This window comes from Cetorhinus maximus, chromosome 6, assembly GCF_964194155.1.
Source record: "Cetorhinus maximus chromosome 6, sCetMax3.hap1.1, whole genome shotgun sequence".
Taxonomy (NCBI): domain Eukaryota; kingdom Metazoa; phylum Chordata; class Chondrichthyes; order Lamniformes; family Cetorhinidae; genus Cetorhinus; species Cetorhinus maximus.
In genome coordinates, this window is record NC_135884.1 from 14,056,479 (window position 1) to 14,077,485 (window position 21,007).

A 21,007-nucleotide genomic window follows, 5' to 3' on the forward strand; every position below is an offset into this window, starting at 1 on the left:
ACACCTGAAGGGAAAACATTTACAGGGATACAGGGAAAGGGTAGACGATTAGGACTAGCTAAATTGCTCTTGCAGAGAGCTGGCACTGACTGACCGGGCCAATAGACCTCCTTCTGTGCTGTGACCCTTCTATGATTCTATGATTCTATAAACAAATAGGTTAAAATAACAATGAACTTGCTTAGAACGATGGTTAAAAACCCCAATGCTTTCATTGGCAAGGGTGGAACGGTAACATGATATAAGGGCGATTAAAGACCACTGACTAAAGAATGAGTGTGATTAATGACCAATCACAGAAAGTACCCACACAATATAGAGTCATCAACAAGGCCTTTAAAGTTACACGATTTATTGCGAGCAAGTCAAGGACATTTGATCAAAAGTTAAAGCAGGTTGTTGCAATCCTCTATAATGCATTGGTGAGGCCATATTTGGGATTTAGATATGAAACTGTGGTCACTACAGGACAGTTAATAGAAAGTTCATAAAAGAGTAGGATACCAGAAATTAAGAGCTCTAATTAAGCAGTGAAGTTCACGATTGCATGGTTAGTTGTAGGATAACTACTGGATTAGGAAAGGTACCCCTTACTGTGGCTCAGTTCATAGCACCCTCGCCTTTGAATCAGAAGGTTGTGGGTTCATGTCCCACTCCTGGAAACCAAGAACTGTGAATGTACTCAAAAGAGTTACAATCTGTGATTGTTGATAACTTGAAAGAGTTACTGCACCAAAGCAACTTTGCTATTCCCGAGTCTAGGGTTGCCAACCCTCAAGGATTGCCTGGAGTCTCCAGGAGTCAAAAATAACTCTCCTGGACACTTGGAAATTTTTCCTAGGGGAAAGAAATCACAGAGGCCTTAAAAATGAGGTGTCTTTTTTAAATCCCCTATTTCTTTAAACACCATCATTTATTAATTATACAAATATTAGGGATAAGGCGAAAAGTTGTTTTACCAGATGTGACAGTCGAAGGCGTGAAGTCGTGATAAATCTCCTGGAATATTGTAAGCACTAGACGGCTGGTAAAATTGCAATAGGTATTGGTCTACCATTCAACATTAATGAAATCCCTTCCTTGGTGAACTTAAAGAAGGTAAATATTTGGGCATGTTTTGCATTGATTGATTGGGTTAAAAATAAGCATGCTGTCACCGTGCAAGCATCTTGTAACACTGATAAATTGTTTATGAAAATATTTGATGGCCCAATGTCAAAATCAACATCAAGCCGTGTCCATTGAGTTGACACTCGGCCGACCTGTGTGGTAAAACATATATGTTGCCTTTTCTCTTTGATAACAACATTTTCTTGGGCCGGATTTTCATGGAGTCAGGAAGACACTGTGGCCCTTTAAAAATGGTGAGCGGGAACTGGATGTGGAAGTCCTGCCTCCATTTCCAACAGATCCAATTTTTGCCAGTAGGGGAAAAGGAGGGAGGCATGAGTCACAGAGTAGGGAAACCCAAACTCAGCAGGGCAATTTGAACTTAGTGCTGAGTTCAAGCCGGCCCCATTTTAGACATTGCAAGGGTCTTAACCAGCAATGTGGGATTTACAAATTTATGGAGCAGATATAAACACTCTTGAAGGGCTGATAAGATCTGTTTAATTGTCGTGATCTGAAGTTTTTTTAATTCACCCACTCTTCAAACTGTAAAAATAAACTGGCTACATCCGTCAGCGATTATTAAAATAAACCTCTGTTGGACTGCTTTGATTTACAGGCCAGCTGGTGCAGCATCTATTCAAGCAATTTCAATAGAGTTCTTAGTTGACATTTCCCTAAAGGCTGTTCATTATGAGTGGCTGAATTTGAAAAGCTAAAATTATCATAGCGGGGACTTCTGAGTTCACGATTTGACTGACAACTTAAAGAGGCTATTAAAGGATTAAGGGTATGATCACTTGTTTGTTTGTTTTTATAGAACCGTAGAACCATAGAAAAATTACAGTACGGAAAGAGGCCATTCAGTCTGTCGTGCCTGCACAGGCCAAAAGAGAAAAAAGAAACTAGCCACTCATTTTAATCCCACTTTCCAGCACCTGGTCTGTAGCCTTGCAGGGTACAGCACTTCAGATGCAGATCCAGGTACCTTCTAAATGAATTGAGCATTTCAGCATCAGCCATCAAATTAAGCAGTGAATTCCAGACACCCACCATCCCTGAGTGAGAAAGATTTTCCTCATGTCCCCTCTAAACCTCTGTCAATCATCTTAAATCTATGCTCCCTGGTAATTGGCCCCTCAGCCAGGAGAAACAAGTCTTTCCTGTCTACCCTATCTAGGCCCCTCATAATTTTGTACACCTCAATTAGGTCACCCCTTAGCCTCCTCTGTTCTAAGGAAAACAACCCTAACCTATCCAATCTCTCCTCATAGCTACAATTTTCAAGCCCTGGCAACAATCTTGTAAATCTCCTCTGCACTCCCTCCAGAGCAACTATGTCTTTCCTGTGATGTGGTGGCCAGAACTGTACACAAAATTCCAGCTGTGGCCTAACCAGTGTTTTATATAGTTCCATCATTACATCCCTGCTTTTGTATTCAATACCTTGAGCAATAAAGAAAAGCATTCCATATGCTTTCTTGATCACCTTGTCCACCTGTCCTGCCACCTTCAGGAACCTGTGGACATGCACTCCAAAGTCTCTCAGTTCCTCAACCCCTCTCAATAACTTCCCATTTATTGAGTATTCCCTTGTTTTGTTTGCCCTCGACATACGCATTACCTCGCACTTTTCCGGATTGAATTCCATTTGTCACTTCTCCGCCCACTCAACCAAACCATTGATATCATTCTGGAGTTGTCAGTTATCTTCTTCACTATCAACTACATGGCCAATTTTCGTGTCATCTGCAAATTTCCCACTCATGCCTCCCACATTTAAGTCTAAATCATTAATATGTACAACGAACAGCAAGAGCCCCAACACTGAGCCCTGTGGAACATCACTGGAAACTGTTTTACATTCGCAAAAACATTCATCGACCGTTACCCTTTGTTTCCTGTCTCTGAGCCAATTTTGGATCCAACCTGCAACCTTCCCCTGTATACCACGATATCTCACTTTCCTGGCCAGTCTGCCATGTGGTACCTTGTCAAATGCCTTACTGAAATCCATGTAGACAACATCCACTCCACTGCCCTCACCAATTCTCCTTGTTACTTTCTCAAAAAGTTGTATTAAATTAGTAAGACACGATCTTCCCTTAACACAGCCATGCTGACTATCCCTGAGCGAACTGTGCCTTTCTAAGTGACAGTTTATCCTGTCCCTCGGAATTGTTTCCAATAATTTGCCCACCACCAAAGTCAGACTAACCGGCCTATCATTTTCTGGCCCGTCCCTCGTGCTCTTTTTAAATAATGGTAAGAGATTAACCACTCGAGAAGACTTAAAAGCTTTGATGCTTTAATGAACGGGAGATTTTTCACGATCAAGCCTGTATAGTGAAAATTGTATTTGATGTTTAGAAGTATATTTTATTTCACCTCCGCATGATTCCTGAGGGCTGCCCATGGTGGATACTAGGTGACTGGCCATGGAGTTGGCAAGGAAGGTATGAAGGGCCATGGGGGTTGGGTGGGGGGTGGGGGGATGAGTTGACCTGGAGGGGATGAGGGCGAGTGGTGAGGGCGATGGGGTGTGAGGGGTGAGGTCTGGTGGGTCTAAAATCTTCTAAAACAACTGGGATGAAGTCGCAGAGAGCTGGGGCAGGCCTTCTAACCAGTCCGCCTCGGCACTTGCCGACCCTTGTGGCCACCTGTGCTCTGTTCCAGGGCCAATGCCCCCGACTTGATCCCATACCTGCCTTCCCCCCGGAGTGAAAATCTCACAATTCAGGGTACTTTTTTTAACCAAAGCGGCTCTGGCAAGTTGGGAAATTTCCTGACTCAATAGCAAAATCTGGTCCAAAGTGTTTGTCTTCAGCTTTATTCGGTGAGAATCGAGATAGAAACCCTTCCCTTTGACAACTTGAAGAAATATAAGCACTTTTAAAGAAGCACTAAAACAATCAGGACCTCATTAAGGAAACAAGACGATTAAGAGCTCTTTTAAAGAAGCCATTTAACCACCAGATCCTCCATTAAAACGAGAGCATAACCATCTGAATAGCTTTTAAAAAGGAATTTAATATCGGGATCCTTTATGCGAAGGAATCGTAACATCAGAACATGTTTAAAGAAGATATTTAACCATCACAGCCTCTGTTAAAGAAGGAGTCCTTTGGGATGATATTTTTCAATATCAAACAATCACAGACTTCTTTACAACCTGCTTTTGCTTTTAATATAAAGTTGCATTTCTGTTTAAAGAGTGCATGCTTTTATCATCTAGGGACTGACTGGTGTAGTATAAAGGGTTAACAGATGGGAAATGCTAATGTATGACGTAGATGATGATGTACCACCGACACTAGTCAGTCATGTGTTAGACTCTCCCTCGAGAGAGACATTAGAATCATGCCTAGGAGCTACGTGTCTGTAGCCTGTTTAGGTTACAAGTGTTAAGCAGATACCAGAGAATGTCTACAATCTCTCTACGAACCAAGTCCCACGCCTAGAGTCCAAGGTAGAAGAACGCGCAATGGAACACTAGGGATTGCCACATAGGCTGATTGGCTGAAGGTTGCTCAATTAACATCAAATTAGATACAGTCATTAATCATGGGTAAGGATATATTGGGCGGAAGGAGAGAGAAGTAAGGGAGAGTGGAATCCTCAACATTGTGGACCATATTTTCCTCTTGACTAACCTTAGAGAAAAAGTAGACTGAGTATAAAGAGGAGTATTTTAGACTGATCTGAGGATTCCTATCCCCCTCTTCCGCCCTTGACCAATACAGATTAACAGAAATTTAATTAGGAAAAAGGTTTTATTTTGTTCTTTAATGTCAGGGTTGATGAACTTGTACAGCATTCCTCAGCACAGACTCAAAGCAAAAGATATGTTCTGCCTCAGAGATTCCTTGGCTTTAGGGAATTGGATGAGTTGCAATACTTTCATATTAGCGAGACGTCAGTTTAGAGTGAATGGTATTCTCTGTCGTCAGGTAGCCCTGCACCAGTGACAGTCAGGGTTGTCTCTGCAAACAATGAACCCACAGTAACAGGGGGCACCGATGCCGATCCACCATGGCTTATCACAAAATCACAGAAATTACGGGACAGAAGTAGGCCATTCAGCCTGTTGGGTTTATGCTGGAAAGTCTTTGATCAAAGGCTGTCTGTGAATAACACAGGAACGAGAGACACAAACGACCATTCAGGTTGTTATAGGGAAGGCTACAGAGGCTTTCACTGAGACAAAAAGGTTGTAAATGCTAGAGGAACTGTTAGAAAACATCTTGTTTAAGTCAAATAAGACAACCCATGGAGGTGGGGATGTATAACATATACTTTATTATGCACTAATATCTGAAGATTAATTTCATTGCCTGAATTAAATGAATCTGATCACAACTGTTGTTCAGCATGTACATCTGACTGAAATAAAGCAGTTTATTGATTTGTATCAGACTTTGTCTCACTTAATGTGTTCTCAGCCTTGCTTGGGGGAGATTGAAGAACTACACATGCAAAAGACAGAAATATTTGACCCAGATTCTCAGGAGGTACTTTAGCAAGTAGGCATAAGACAAGTCACATAAAATTAAGACACCCGGACTGCTTATAGGAGTGACTGAGGTGACTGAAGGTATCAGTGACAGATTTGAATTTGTAACACCATCATTCCTCTGCTTCAGTGCAGTACTTTATTCATGTACTACTACCATACAACGATACTACTATTACTTTTCTTCATGTCCATATAAGTCATATGACTCAAGGTGCTATTTTAATCATTTATGCCTCCTCCTATCTCTGTTAACTTCTGCAGTTGTATAATTTTCCATAGTTTCTGTATTTGTCTGATTCTGGCTTCCAGTGCATCCCACACCCACTTTGCTTGACCATTGGTGGCTGTGTCCTGAGCTGTCTAGGCGCTAACCATAGAATTCCCGCCTTAAAATTTACTGCCTGTCCAGCTCGCCTCCTCTAAGACCCTCCTTAATATCCTTCTATTTAAACCAACATCTATCATCTGCTCTACCTAATATCCCCAACTATTGACATCCATTTTTGTCTGAAACTCTTTGGTGAAGCACTTTGGAATGTTTTTCTACGTCAAAGGCTTTATATACATCTAAACTGTTGAAACTCATGTCTTGCCCTCAAGTTGAGGAACATTCCTCACATCTGCCCACAGGTCCTGCCTGACTCAATGACATCGCATCCACACTTTCAGCCAAATTCTATCACCTCTGAAGGCAAATATTCTGCTCACTCTTTTACATAATGGAGCTTTCTAGTACCAGTTTACTGAACAGTCCACTTCACAATGTAAGTATGCGGCTATTGAATGTGCAGTCGTTGAGGGAAATGGCTCAATGCCAATTATGAAAAGCTCACTTCACTAACCAGGCCCTGTAAACTGAGCACTTCCCAATTATTGCTTTCCTCCCAGACTGTGCACTCTGCAGCTGGAGTTTTATATAGTTAAGTGGTTTCTTAGCTGCTTCAACAACAGTAAAGGATCAGCAGCACCTTGAGTGGCTGCTATTTTCCTTCAGTGGTTGTTAACGACATCACATTTCAGAAGCGTACAATCTAGTTTCAGTAGTGCCGTATGGAGCATGCTCCTTCCCGCCTTTTTTGCGATTGGAGGGACGTTTGGCCCATGTGTTTTAATGCAGCTCCTCCACGAGGTCAGAATAACAAATTTCTCCAAGCCACTTTACCTCTGATGCTGTCGCACTGTTCAGTCAAAAAAATGTAATGGAACACGGAAATAAAATGCCCTTGGCTGTAGATTTTAGGTTTTGCAAATATTTTGCTTTCTGTTTAATTGGTTGACGTTCCCTGGCCAAAGGACATTGATACCTTGCGGAGACAAGGGTCCACCAATCGTGCGCTGTCTTGTCTGAATATCCCTTATTCATGCAGGAGCCCAGACAGGGAGCCATCACCTGTGAAAGCCATCACAGACAAGCCTGACCTGACCTCTGTACAGGTTATTTCCCCGTGATCCTGAGTTTTGGTTAATGATAGGCCGTGGCTGTTGACCAGTTGTTCATTTTTTTGGCTGAACCACATCTGGAAGCTGAATGGGCTGATTCGCTGTTTATGACCCCACTGTATTTAAAGACGGTCTCTCCAATTGGCTGACCGAACTGTGCTTCCAGAACACTCCAGCGCCTACGCACGTGCTCTTGTGGCCTAAGAGCCTGAATGAAAGCTCAGACAACCAGGACAAATGAGTTTGACCATGATTCGAAATGTCGAGGTGAAGTGAGCAAAAGGAAATTAGCATGATGGAAATCGGAAATAAAAAGAGGAAATTCTGGGGATAAACAGCAGCCCCTCCCCCAACATTTGACAAAGAGAAAGGACAACTTCAGGCCTTTCTGAAGCGACTTAAGTCCATAACCCAGGCTGAAAATTCAATGCAGTCTTTCAGATGAAACACTAAAGCGAGGCCCTGTCTGCCCTCAGAGGCTGGACATGGCACTATTTGGAAGAAGAGTAAGGGAGTTCTCCTTGTGTCTTGGTCAATATTTATCCCTCGACCAGGTCATTAAAGCAGGAAGTCTGGTCTTGTCGCTGATGTCTGTGGGACCTTGCTACATCCCTACATCACAAAAGTGGCTACACTTCAAAGGTGCAATATTTCACTGGCTGGAAAGGTCTTTGGGACCTCCTGAAGTTGATGAAAGGCACCATATAAATGCAGTCATTTCACCTTTATAATTGAGATCAGAGGCTAGGAATTCTGCAATGGCTAATGACTTCTCAGCAATCCCTGCTCACTGACGCCCAGTTTGGGTTCTGCCAGGGCCACTCAGCTCCTGACCACATTACAGCCTTGGTTCAAACATGGACCAAAGAACTGAATTGAAGAGATGAGGTGAAAGTGACTGCCTTTGACATCAAGCTGGTATATGGTATCAAGGAGCCCTAGTAAGACTAGAGTCAATGGGAAGCAGGGGGAAAATGCTCCACTGGTTGGAGTCATACCTAGCACAAAGGAAGAGGGTTATGGTTGTAGGAGGTCAGTCATCTCAGTCTCAGGAAATCGCTGCAGGAGTTCCTCAGGATGTGTCCTAGGCCCAAGCATCTTCAGCTGCTTCATCAATGACCTTCTGTCCATCATGAGGTCAGAAGTGGGGATGTTCACTGTTGATTGTATAATGTTTGCAACTCCTCAGATACTGTAGTAGGTGGTTGTCTGTATGCAGCTAGACATCGGCACCCCAGCACCATCTTAAACAATCCACCAGCGGTGCACGTTGGTGGCAATGTGTACTATATACAGGATGCACTGCAACAAGATGCCAAGCTTCCTTTGAAAGGTCCTTCCAAACTTGCAACCTCTACCACCTAGAAGGAAAAGGGCAGCAGACACATGGGAACACCACCACCTGCAAGTTCCCCTCCAAGCCACAAACCATTCTGATTTGGAACTATATCGCTATTGCTTCCCTGTTGCTAGGACAAAATCCTGGAACTCCCTCCCTAACAGCACGGTGGGTGTACCTACACCACAAGGACTGCAGCGGTTCAAGAAGGCAGCTCACCGCCACCTTCTCAAGGGCAATTAGGGATGGGCAATAAATGCTGGCCTAGCCAGGATGCACGCAACTTAGGAACAAATAAATAAAAGCGGGTTTGTGAGGTAAGAGAGAAAATAAAGGAAACGAGATCTACTAATAGAGCTAGTGAAGCACCATAATTCTGAACTCCAGCCATGATCATCTCAAATTGGTTCTCTCTCTAGTCTGAAATGTAAAGGTTTACAATGGGGCTGACCTCCACTTTTCTTCAGGGAGTCTAGAAGAATGACGATTACCCAGAAAGCCAAGTTACGACATCCCCAGCTGCTGTTGTGATGCAGATCTCAGTGGGAGATACCGCTCAGTCTCAATGCTTTTTTTTTAAATCAGAAAACGCCTCCCCCAGCATATCCTGTATCAGGCTTGATTTCCCGCTCTCGCTGTAGGTTCTGAAAGCTGTGTGAGATGTCTTGCTGGATGACAGGGGCAGGTGAAGGAGAGGGTGGGGGGTGGGGATGGTGGGGGTGTAGTAATTGTTGATCCTGCTGCAACGTAAGGGTTAACAGAGTTGTCAGCTCTCTGCCTTGAATTTGCTGCTGAGTTCAGCCCTCATAAGCCGAAGAAAGGAGGCTGCAGATACCACAAGTTACCCAAAGATGGCATCAGCGAGCATTCCAACACACAACTTTGTTCCGTAGGATGGATTATGCAAACGTCTGTGGATTCTTCGCCACCTGACATGTTCTTCAGTGCAGCACAGAGAACAGTCAGAAGCAGTGAGTTGAGGGAGACAGTCAGAGAGAGAGAAACTCCCCTTTTCTTTCAAAGTCAAGATTTGAGCCACTTATCATTTGCATACCTGAGAAACCTTTTTAAACCAGGACAAGGACAGGGGGCTGTGCTTCTACTCATTTAGAGTCTACCTGTGGGAGGTGCAGAGCTGCTTTGCCTTCAAGTGCAAGCCGGTGACTGGAGCATGTTTCTGGATAAACTGAAGCTCTGAAGACCGTGAAGTGGAGATAAAACTGGGGACACTTTCTTTCTGTCACCGTTGTCACTGAGACATTTTTATTTTTTGTTTCTGCTGCCTGACCCTGTGCCAGGAAAGGAAGGAAAGTTTCCTCGGATCAACGGGTGCTGCAAAGTTAGCTCCCCTTTGACAAGCAAGCGTAGCCACCGATAGGTAACTCATTCAAATCTTGTCCTTTCTCTGTGTTCATGTACGTGTGTGTGTGTGTGTGTGAGCTGGTGAAGTACAATGCTGCAAATGAGACAAAGTGAAGGCTTTTCAGAGGCTTTTGAATGTGGTGTGAGAGAGACTGATATGAGTGGGATGGTCATTTGTGCTTCAAAGTCTGAGTGTAGTTTGTATTATTCTTGGACTAATGCAGTTCCAGAGAGCGGTTTTATTCTCTTTTATTTGTGGTCTCACTCTTTTGCATACTGTCGCTTTGCTAATAAATGGACTGTTAAAAGTAGTGTAGCTTTGCGTTGCCGGGAGCACCAGGCAAGGGTGAACGAAGAGTGCTGGACATTAGAGGTGAGCACAAGCAGAGAGCTAGGCTCTTACATCTCTTTAAGACTGCCATACCATTTCGTGCAAATGTTTGGCATGCATGTTGATGCCGAGCGTTTGACAGTCACGTTTTTTACACGGCATTATTCGACAGTCAGCTGGCAAGGCTGTGTGTTCTTTAAACATCTGCGCAGTTTTCTTCTCTCTCGCTCATCCCGTCAGTCTGTCCTTCTCCAGCCGGGTAGGCGCGTTCCTCTCTTTTTATCTGCGGGATATCTGCTTGTGCCCTCTTCTTTCCTTCTAAAGGGCTAAGGAGATCAGAGCTGGATTCCAATGCCTTCTGCATGTCACAACAGCACCTGCTTGTGCTGTTACTGGTTAGACAGCAGGACGGCTCCCAGGGCTCCCCCAGCACTCGGGGTTATTTCAACGAGTGCGATCTTTCACTCACTCCTACTCCATTACTGTGTTTTGTGAAGCTGTTGTGTGTTTTTTTTCCCCCCAAGAAAAATAATGGGTAAATCTACCAAATGAGAACTTGGTGTTTAAACTGAAGTAATTCAGGGAGCCAAGCCCTACTGAAGACATACAATACTGTGATGTTTGATTTTTGACTGTAGATGAGATTTTAATGCCAATTTTTCGAAGTTAAATTTTTTTTATCAAAACCTACCAAAATCGAGCTTTCCATCAAAAACCGATTCTGTAACCAGCAATTGCTTATTAAAGATACCTGTCCTCAAATGCATTTCTTCAGTAATAATAGATGTGAAATGCTACAGGAGACCCAAATTATGTGCCTGCACAGAACAAACCTCAATCCATTTTGGGACTGTACAGCGTGAGAAGGAAGTGTTTTTACTCTCTGACCCCAAATTCGTATCATGTATGATAAAGTCCTACTGTAAGCCAAAGTGTATGTACGTGCCCTGGCCAATGATTTCAATAGCTTCCTGTTTTATTTGTGGCTTTTTCCTTATGTTATTAACGACGGAATCTTGATACTAGAATTTGCATTGAATCAAATGTTGGAACTCCAAATCAAATTTGATTCACTAAAAATCAGTTTTGACCCTGTCATTTCATTTGATTCTGAATTTGAGCCAATGCCTGAACAATGAATACCATTTGTAAAATCTGGGTCGACTATTAATTTGGAAACAAATGCCGGCTTGGCTTCAGTATTTGGTCGTCTTTTGGAGTTGAACAGCAAACACAGATTCTCATTATTATGCTGGCTGTGTGTTTTAATGTGTTTCTGTGAGTGTATCTGTCAGTGTGTTTCTATGGACGTGTATCAGTGTATTTCTGAGTGTGTCTCAGCATTTTTCTGTGTGTGTATGTGTGTCAGCGTATTTCTGTGGGGGGGTGGGGGAGTTGGGGGGGGTGGTGTGTGTGTGTCAGTCTATTTCAGAGAGTGTGTATCACCAGTGTGTTGTCTGTGTATTTCTGTGTGTGTCATTATGTTTCTGTAAGTGTGTATCTGCCAGAGTGTTTCTGTGATTGCGTGTGTGTGTGTGTGTGTGTGTGTGCGTCAGTGTATTTCTGTGACTGTGGATGGCTGAGGGTGTGTTTCTGTGGCTGTGTGTTGGCTGTGTACTTCTGTGTGTGTCATTGTTTTTGTAAGTCTGTGTGTGTCAGCGTGTTTCTGTGATTGTGTGTGTGTGTGTGTGTCAGTGTATTTCTGTGCCTGTACATCTGAGGGTGTGTTTCTGTGACTGTGTGTTAGATGTTTCTGTAAGTGTGTCAGTGTAGTGTGTGTGTGTGCATGCGTGCGTGCGTGTGTGCACTTCAGTGTATTTCTGTAAGTGTATGTGTGTCAGTATATTTTTGTAAATGTGTCAATGTATTTCTGTAAATGTCAGTATATTTCTGTGTGTCAGTGTATTTCTGTAAGTGTGTGTGTGTGTCAGTGTATTTCTGTAAGTGTGTGTGTGTGTGTGTATTTCTGTAAGCGTGTGTGTGTGTGTGTGTCAGTGTATTTCTGTAAGTGTGTGTGTGTGTGTGTCAGTGTATTTCTGTAAGTGTGTGTGTGTGTCAGTGTATTTCTGTAAGTGTGTGAGTGTGTGTGTGTCAGTGTATTTCTGTAAGTGCGTGTGTGTGTATTTCTGTAAGTGTGTGAGTGTGTGTGTCAGTGTATTTCTGTAAGAGTGTGTGTGCGTGTGTCAGTGTATTTCTGTAAGTGTGTGAGTGTGTGTGTGTCAGTGTATTTCTGTAAGTGTGTGTGTGTGTGTGTATTTCTGTAAGCGTGTGTGTGTCAGTGTATTTCTGTAAGTGTGTGAGTGTGTGTGTGTCAGTGCATTTCTGTAAGTGTGTGTATGTCAATATATTTCTGTGAGCGAGATTGAAGATTTTATATAAATTCCTTGAAGTACAAAACAATTCACTGTTTGGCTGTGTTTTATTCATTACCTCGGTTGGGATTATTGTTCTATTTTCTCAGCGGTCACAGAGCTGAACCGAATTTTCAGTCTTCACTGCAGCTCCCTGAATTTCAGCTGAATTCCAGCATAGAAACACCCCTCAGTCACTCAGAGTTACTGACTATCCCCGTGCAGGAATTAGCCTAAGTTTTATATTGATGAAATGCCCTTCACATTTGTGCTTTTTATAAGTAGCTGTTTTCTCGGTGTTGTTTCAAGAGCTACCTTAATGGAAATATTCCTGCAGTCTGCGACAAAAGCTCAACTTCCCCACCCAGCCAACCCCCGCCCCAGATCTAACTCTGTGCATTCAAATCCTCACGTAAATGGATTATTAGAGTTGGCATATCTGCTGGTCTGGGAAATTTAGATCAAAAAGTGAGAAAAGCTCCAAGTCTTTGACTCATGAAAATTACCGGATATGTGGCTAAAATAATAACGCTTGGGAGGGTGAGATGGCACCTAACCATCAAGGACCCCAAGCAGCGAATCTGTCCCCTTCACAGCCATTCCTGTTGCCTCTCAGTATCGCACCTTCAAAGGAGGTCAACATCTGCTATAAATATTATTTTTTTTTAAAGTAGGAATTTACAGACTCACAAAACAGCTTTGTTAGTGGAGGGAGCACTGTTGCAATAAAAATGGAAAGGGTATCATTCAAAGCAGTAATAAGTGTTTATTTTCGTAGGGGAGTTGAAATCTGCTTAATGTACTCAAAGGGATTATTTGAATTTACTGGAGCTAATGTTTCAAACAATGATTAATTATTGCGTTGATAACTGTTTTCACGCTGGGTCCTGACTCACTTGCAATGGCCATTTGAATCAGTTCTCTCGGATGGGAGCTGTTCTCTAACGATCAGCACCGACTTGGCTTCCCTCCCATTTCCCCCCGCCCCACCCCCTTCTCCCCACCAGAACACCTTCCTTGATGTTTCATTTCCCCCTGCGCAGATATTAAAGTTACTATGGTATTCAGAGTCTCTCTCTCTCTCTCTCTCTTTCTCTCTGTGTCTCGTATCTACTAACCCACAAAAAAGCTGGATTTAATCACTATTGAGCTGTTTGCCTAACCACTCAACTGATGAGGGATTATGTTTTTTTTTTGTCCTTTGTACCTTCATCCTGATGCAGGTCTGAAGGCTCCTGTTTCTTTGTAATCGGCTGGCTTCTGTTGCCATGGACCGCCTTCTGCCCACCTGGCTCTTGGTGCTTTCCCTATGGTGCGGTGATGCCAGGGGTCATCAGCAGACTGCCCCCCGAGTGTATCTGAGCTTTAAAGGTAAGCGACGGACGTGCCGTTTGTGCCGATGAATTAAAGTAAGGTAATTATTTCTTGACAAGTTCACCGGTGTCAGGAGCTGACACGCAGAGGGGAGAGGATCAAGCTGCAGTGGAGTTTCTTTGAAAGGTAGCAAATGGAAGGTAATAAGCAACACCCTTTCGAAGTATAGGATGCTCCGCTCTTGAAGCTGTAGTCGTGGTCTCTCAGTGTTTTCAATTGAAGCAAGATTGTTTTGCAAAATTAATAACACATTTCGTACTGGATCTGTGACGTGGAAATACTGGTCTTCCTCCAGGTACTTATTTGCTCCTAGCGGTTAATTTTTCTGGATACGTTTCTCGACATTTCTTTCCAGAGGTTGCGAATTCATGCTCCCGTCCCCATTCCCAGGGGTATGCTTAGCGCGGCTTATTTCCAAATCCAATCTGTCGCAGATTATTTACTATTGTTCCAAGAGTTCTATTCTGGGGTAATTCCTAAGAGGCGTATTCCACAGGTTCGTTCCCAAATTTTGATTTTCCGGGGATACGGTGCACCCCCCTCCCTCCCGGGAATCTGCCAGGATGCTGTGCGGGTCGGAACACAATGGGTGTGACCTCCGAGCAAACGGTGCCAGGCTGACACGCCAAGATGGTTTGCCATGATTCCCCCGTGCCCTTTTTAACATGAGAGCTGAGCCTGTGTCAGCGACACGGGGAGGAAATGAAGCCAGCACAAAGGACTGAATTAAACGGTTCACACCCGCTAAACATTTAATTGGTGGCCGTTATTTGTGCTTGTGTCCGGGCAGCATCAGCCTTTGATTTTCAAGTGATGTGAATCTCAGGGTGGCGAATTTAGCATGCCAAGTTCAGGCCAGTGGGTTCCTGGTGGTCATTATGTGCTGTCACCCAGGTTGCCATTAAAGCAAGTCAGATCACGTCATCAGCGACCTGGTCTCTTGCATCCGGCTTCAATGCTTAAAGAACTTCAGGCATTTGCTACATTGAAGCACAGACCATCAGCGTAAGGGTTAGCTGAGATGGGTGGGAAGGTCGTGCCTTTAGGAAACCAAAGGACGCCAACACGGTGATGTTAGAGTGTTCGGCCAACGTTATGGGGTCAGAACCTGGAAATGTTGTCTCTTTGTCATGGAGGTAGTTGGTGCTTTCACTCTGGGGAGCTGTGGGGTGTTTGAATGTCATATTTCACTGTGAGAGTTTTGCATGTCTTATCTGGCTTTGTCACAGTCAGACTTGATTTGCAATTATTTTATGGTTTCCATTCTGTTTATTTTAAAGGAGATTTGCCGGGGGGTGGGGGTGGGGGGGGTGGTGGGAAAACCAAGTGCTATAATACGATGTGAGGTACTCACGAGGGTTCTGTGGTGCTTTTATTTTGTTTTACGTTTGCCTGGGAAGCAGAGATTGGGAAAATAGGGCCCAAACTGATACTCCAAGAGGGAACCACCATTTTGGAGCAACCATCCTGTTTCTTCATTAAAGATTACATTTGTACATTTAGTTACTGCTAAGAGCAGCGTAGCAACAGTTTGTAAGACCGTGGATCTTGTTTTCCCCGTGGCTATTAGTCTCAGAATCCAATCACATGCCAATAGCACTCAGAAAAGAACTGCTTTTAAGTGACTGTTCCCTCTTAATTAAGTTGCCTTTCCTTGTCAATCCAATTTCTCAATTAGTAAAAGCCCTCGAGGTGAAAACATTTGCTGCCGGACTGCATAATCTTTGGGTTTAATTACATTTGAACAGTTCAGTGTATATCATGGCATCCGGGTAGTTGCAGTGTCACATTCCAGAATAGGGGGGGCCACATTTGCAATCTCAGCTTCAGCTACTGCGCAGGTTCAGCAAGGGTGGAAAGATAAGTCTCCCTCAATTTTCACCTTGTTACCTGCAGGGACAAAAGGGAAAAGGGTGGAACCGAATAGACGGCGGATGCTTTCATACGGAACCGGGGTTTGCAGTCTCTATAAATCCCACGAGCGTGACCATCCGTATTGTCCTGCCTACGTCCCTCCCTCCTCACCATCCTCCCATTCCAGCCGAGGCAGGGAATAATGACTGGGAGAAGTTGGCAGGAAAGGAAGAGCCTGTGGAAATAATGAGATTTTGCAATCCTAGTGGGACAGGCCAGCGGGAGCAGAGTGAAGCTGCAAGTGATGGTTCAGGCTGAGGTTTGGCCTCTGCCTTTATTATTGCACTGAGTCATTAGATTACTGAACATCGTCTGCTCATCCGATCAGCTTCACTGTGGTCGGAAACCTGCGGTTTGGAGTGGGGCAATGCGCTGGTTCTGAAATGGTGCAGAAAAGATATCCCGCTGTGAGGCTGAAACACCTGCCTGATGGAGCTTCTGCTCAGAGCGATACGATTAAAGCGTGGAGAGTGTCTCCCTGGATTATCAATACCATTAAGACTGTCTGTGGAGACTGGAGCATTCACAAGAAATAGCGTCTTTCTAATATTTTGATACCAATGATTTTATTTATTTTGGTGAGGAACTAAGGGCAGAATTTTCTCCTTGGCGGGTGGGCAGGTGCCCGACCCGCTCGAGCATGAAATGACGCGCGATGACGTTGGGCAAGCGTCCCGATGTCAACGCGCAGTCGTGCAATAGTTCGGTCGGCGGGTGCGCGTGGGAATCGGCAGCGCGCCCGCCGACAATTAGAAGGCCTATTAAAGCCAATAAAGTATTAATTAACTTCAACTTTTCACTGCCTGTCCAACCTCACGGTTGGCGGGCAGGCGAAAAGGCCAAGCGGCCTTTGCACTTTTTAGGAAACCTCATCCGCGGGCAAATAAAAATAAAATAAAACATTTTACATCTCATTCGTAACATGTCCCCGCTCATGTGACAGAGTCAAACGAGGGGACATGTTCATTAACGTTTAGAAATTCTTTATTTTTGTTTTTCAGAACTCTTCGTCTCCCTGAGGCAGCTCTGTGCCTCCGGGAGATTTTCCAGCGTGCCCCTGCGCGCACGCGGAAAGTTCCCCGCTTGCCCCGCACAGGTGGCGCTGAGCATTGCAACACGCGTCTCACGCTGGGCGGGCCTGAATTGGCCAGCCAGTGTGAAATCGTGGCATGGCCCCGATCGCGGGCGGCGGTCAGTTTCCTGACCACCCCTGCCTGCCTCTGCCCAGCCCGCCTGACGAGGGCAAAATTCTGCCCTAAGGGTTTTCCTGATATTTGATCTCACGATAAGGGTGGCATTTAAGGTGAAACTCCCACTAGCCCACCTACTTCCCAACAAAGCCGTGCCACCACATGCCCACTGATATCTTCGCCATGATACCACAAACTCGCCATACAAAAAAAGGCTTGCATTTCTATAGTGCCTTTCACAACTCAGGGTGTCCCAAAGCACTTTACAGCCAATGAGGAAGTTTTGAGGTGCAGTTTGCTAATGTTGCAATCCTGCTACAATGAAGTGCACGCGCTGGTTGTAAATGAGAGCAGCTAGTACTAACTGGGGAAAAATTGGGGCATTATTCATAAGTACATATAAGAACCTGTTTCCACCTATGCGGAGGAGAGGTAAAAAGGAGTCTATGCCTGTGTTCTCCGGGTCATGTGAATAAACTTATGTTATGCAAAGACTGGCTCCAGATACCTCCTTTACTCTGTAAACGAGCAACGAATTATAACATGGTCGTTGTTGGAGTATTGAAAACATGGCAGCCAATCTGCACATGGTGAGCTCCCACAGGCAACAAAAATGATAACGAACAGATAGTTTGTATGTTTAGGCGTTGGTTCAGGGTAAGTATAGGCCACTTCAAGTGTAAATCCCGCTTGGGAGTAGTGCCGTAGGATGCTTTACATGTATCTGAGAGCACTCTGGGTGTACCGTCACCACATGGACTGCAGTGGCTCAAGATGGCAGCTCACCACCACCTTCTCATGGGCAATAAATGCTGACCTTTGGGCCAGCAATGCCCACACCCCATGAAAGAATAAATAAAAATGCTGGGCATGTAACCTGGGATTCTGAATGAGGCTTCATATAGGGAGCATTCATTTGTTAAACTACCCATTCCGTGTCCACAGTATTCGGTACTATGGAAACCATGCGGCGGGTCTTATGCACCCGTTGATGTTTTTAACATCCCTTTGTTATGAATCACTATTGGTTTTGGATTTAAGATCCATAGCATAGGAGAAACCCAATTTTAATCGCCCCACCATTGGACCCTAAACCCTGGAATTCCCTTGCTAAACATCTCCGCCCCTCTCTCTGCCTTTAAGATGCTCCTTAAAACCTACTGCTTTGACCAAGCTGTTGGTCATCTTTTCTAATAACTCCTTAGGTGGCTTTGTGTTAAATTCAGTTCAGTGTTGCTCCTGTGAAGCGCTTTGGGACATTTTACGATATTGAAGGTGTAATATGTGTTCAAGTTGGTGTCATTGCTCCTAGGGGGTGTTGTAAAGGTGAAGGAAAGAACAGAATCTGCCAGGCCTTCTCACTCATTGGGCAGAGTTTTTAGGTCAGCGGGCGGGCGCGATCGGCGGGCCTGGGATTGGCCGGGGAGCGGAATACTGACCACAATCGGCCCCTAACTGTGATTTCGCACTCGCTGGCTAATTAACGGCCAGCCGGTGTGAAACACGCACTGAGGAGCTCAGCGCTGCCGGGGTGGGGGCGTGAGGAGGGCGGGCACTGATGTCAGCGCGGGCGCGAGTGAGCACTGAGAGAAAGCTCCCTGAAGGCAGAGAGCTGCCTCAAGGAGCTGAAGACCTGAAAAGCATGAAATAAAGTTCTTAAAATCAGGAAAAAAAAAACATGCGAGCATCACAATCAGTCACCGGAACATATACATGATAAAAACGCTGTCCGTAGATTTTTCTTTTTCTTTCATTTAATAACGGAAACCTCATCCCGCCCTTGGACGAGGTTTCATGAAAAATGTAAAGTCCGCCTGGCCGCCAACTGTAAGGTTGGACGGACCACGAGAAATCGGAGACAACTGCACCTTTAATTACCTTAATTGGCCTCTTAATTGTCAGTGGGCGTGCTTCCGGCTTCTGGGTGCGCCCGACAACTGAAATATTGCGTGAGCGCGGGAAGACATCGGAACGCTCACCCGACATCGTCTCGTCCGATCGGGCCGGGCACGCACCCACACGCCGAGCTAAAAATTCTGCCTGTTGGATTTTATAGGCGGGGTGGTGGGGGGAGGGGAAGGGTCAGGATTCCCTGCTCCCAATGTGTAAATGTCAGGGGAGAGCCCATGCCTCTGCCATTCAGCTGTTAACCGGCTTCAGGCGTGTTCGCTGCGTCCCACCCCCACCAAGAGCTGCCAGACCATCAAATAGCCACTCGCTATCTGGTACCAGCAGCGCCACTAGAGGCAGTGGCCACTGCCGGAACTGCAGCTGGTCCTGAAGAAAACGTTTGGCGATCTGGCTGGAGCTAAGTCTGGGACCTCGCCGGGGGGGGGGCCCAGTGAAGAAGGTGGGGGGTGGTGCTGGGATGGATAGGGCAGTGGTAGGGGGGTGCAAACATGTGATGGGAGGAGAGTTTGGGGAGGGGGGCCTCTAATTATAGTGGCAACCACCCCCCCCGACCTTCCCAGACCAGCCCATCAGTTCACCCAGTAAAACCTACTGGGCTGGAGTCTTGACGCTCGCCTTCCCCGCCGCAGGTAAGATCCAAGTTGTGGCGGGCGGAGGCTCTCAAAGTGGCAGTTAATTGGCCACCTAAAGGCTGCAATCGACCCAAGGGCGGGTTGGCCCTCCTGACACATCTCCTGCTGCTGGTAAAATTGCGGCGGGGGTTGGGGGCAAGCAGGTAGGTGCAGGGAACGGGGCACCCATGGCATGGTGCCCAATCTTACGGGCCCCGCCCACCTGCCAACCTACCCCTTGTGGCCGGCAAAACCCCGCCCCTTGCCCCTGGTGGATGTCAGCGGAGGGCAGGGCAGGGCCGGGCTCGACGGAGATGGGACAGCTCCCCCTGGCTGTAATCAGCTGCTGGTGCTCTCTGCTAAGACTCGCCTGCTGGAGGGCAGACACTCAGATAAAGGCACTGGTTGACTGCTGTACAACCGCGCTTCATAGGAGGAGGTTAAAGTATGAGAAAGCTGGGAGGAGGAGGGGAAATGAACTAAGGCTCTGACACATGTACATCTTGATGCATTTATCTGAAATGGTGGCCTGTCAGGTACACCGGAGATTTTAGATGAGTAAACCTCTGATCCGAATCCAAACTATGCCCATTAACTTGCTCTAGCTATACTGTGCATTCCTTTGGAGTGATGCATATAAACTCACTTCATATCGGAGATTCATGTGGCAGCATTCTCCGAATACTGGTCGGCTGAGACCACTTTTATTCTGCTTGCCACTTAAAACGCGCTTCTCTGTGTGGACGTGAAGAGGTTAACTGTCGGACGACGATCGTTAGTGTTTGAAACCGAGCCTGTAAAAAGAGTTGAGTGATATGCGCTCCAAGAATAGTCGTGTGCAGCATGGCTGGCTGTTTGGTGACATGAGGCCTGGATTTGCTGCACAACGACCCACACGCACCTATTTTTAACCAGAGGATTTTCCAACTCTCCTCAATGGGAAGCCTGCCTATGTCATTCAACCTGTCTGGACAAATATAAGATGACACCCCCCCACCCTCCCCCCGCAATCCACCCCTCCCCCTCTCAATGCCCAACAAGAATAAAGCATCTTTACTATGCTGGTCCATTAAAGTCCTATTTATGCACTCGCCCTCCTCCCTCCCCGCCTCGTCTATGTCAGTTGGCAAAGGATATAAGGTCCCGAAATATCCCAACCTTCCCCCTTGACTAGTTGGCATTTCTTTTGGGTGCCATTGCTCTGCACTCTGGAATCCTCCGCTTAAATCTCTCTCTCCACCTCGCTTCATCGCTCTCCACCTTCAAACGCCTCCTCAAAAGGCACATCTTCAGCCTCACCTTCTTTCGCCTGCCCCTCCTCTTCCTTCAGTTCCTGCATGGCTCCCCTTGCCTGTCCTAAAAATGCTGGAAAAACTCGGCAGGTCTGACAGCATCTGTGGAGAGAGAAACAGAGTTAACGTTTCGAGTCCGTGAGGACTCAAAACATTACCTCTGTTTCTCTCTCCACAGATGCTGTCAGACCCGCTGAGTTTTTCCATCATTTTCTGCTTTCATTTCAGGTTTCCAGCTTCTGCTGTATTTTTCTCTCCCCTTGCCC

General features: G+C 45.5%; 1 protein-coding gene across 5 annotated transcripts in view; it reads left to right on the top strand.

Moving 5' to 3' along the window:
• sema3fb (sema domain, immunoglobulin domain (Ig), short basic domain, secreted, (semaphorin) 3Fb) overlaps positions 1-21,007 on the top strand; it is a 257,881-nt gene that overhangs the window by 19,442 nt on the left and 217,432 nt on the right. For 2 of the 5 annotated variants that reach the window (XM_078543212.1, XM_078543215.1), the window contains exons 1-2: positions 9,269-9,783; positions 13,673-13,820. In XM_078543212.1, the coding sequence (XP_078399338.1) occupies positions 13,718-13,820 (103 nt within the window). In that variant the 5' untranslated portion in view covers positions 9,269-9,783; positions 13,673-13,717. Of the gene's footprint in view, positions 1-9,267; positions 9,784-10,120; positions 10,141-13,672; positions 13,821-21,007 lie in introns of those variants that run through there. The other 3 variants (XM_078543216.1, XM_078543214.1, XM_078543213.1) reach the window with 3 other exon arrangements.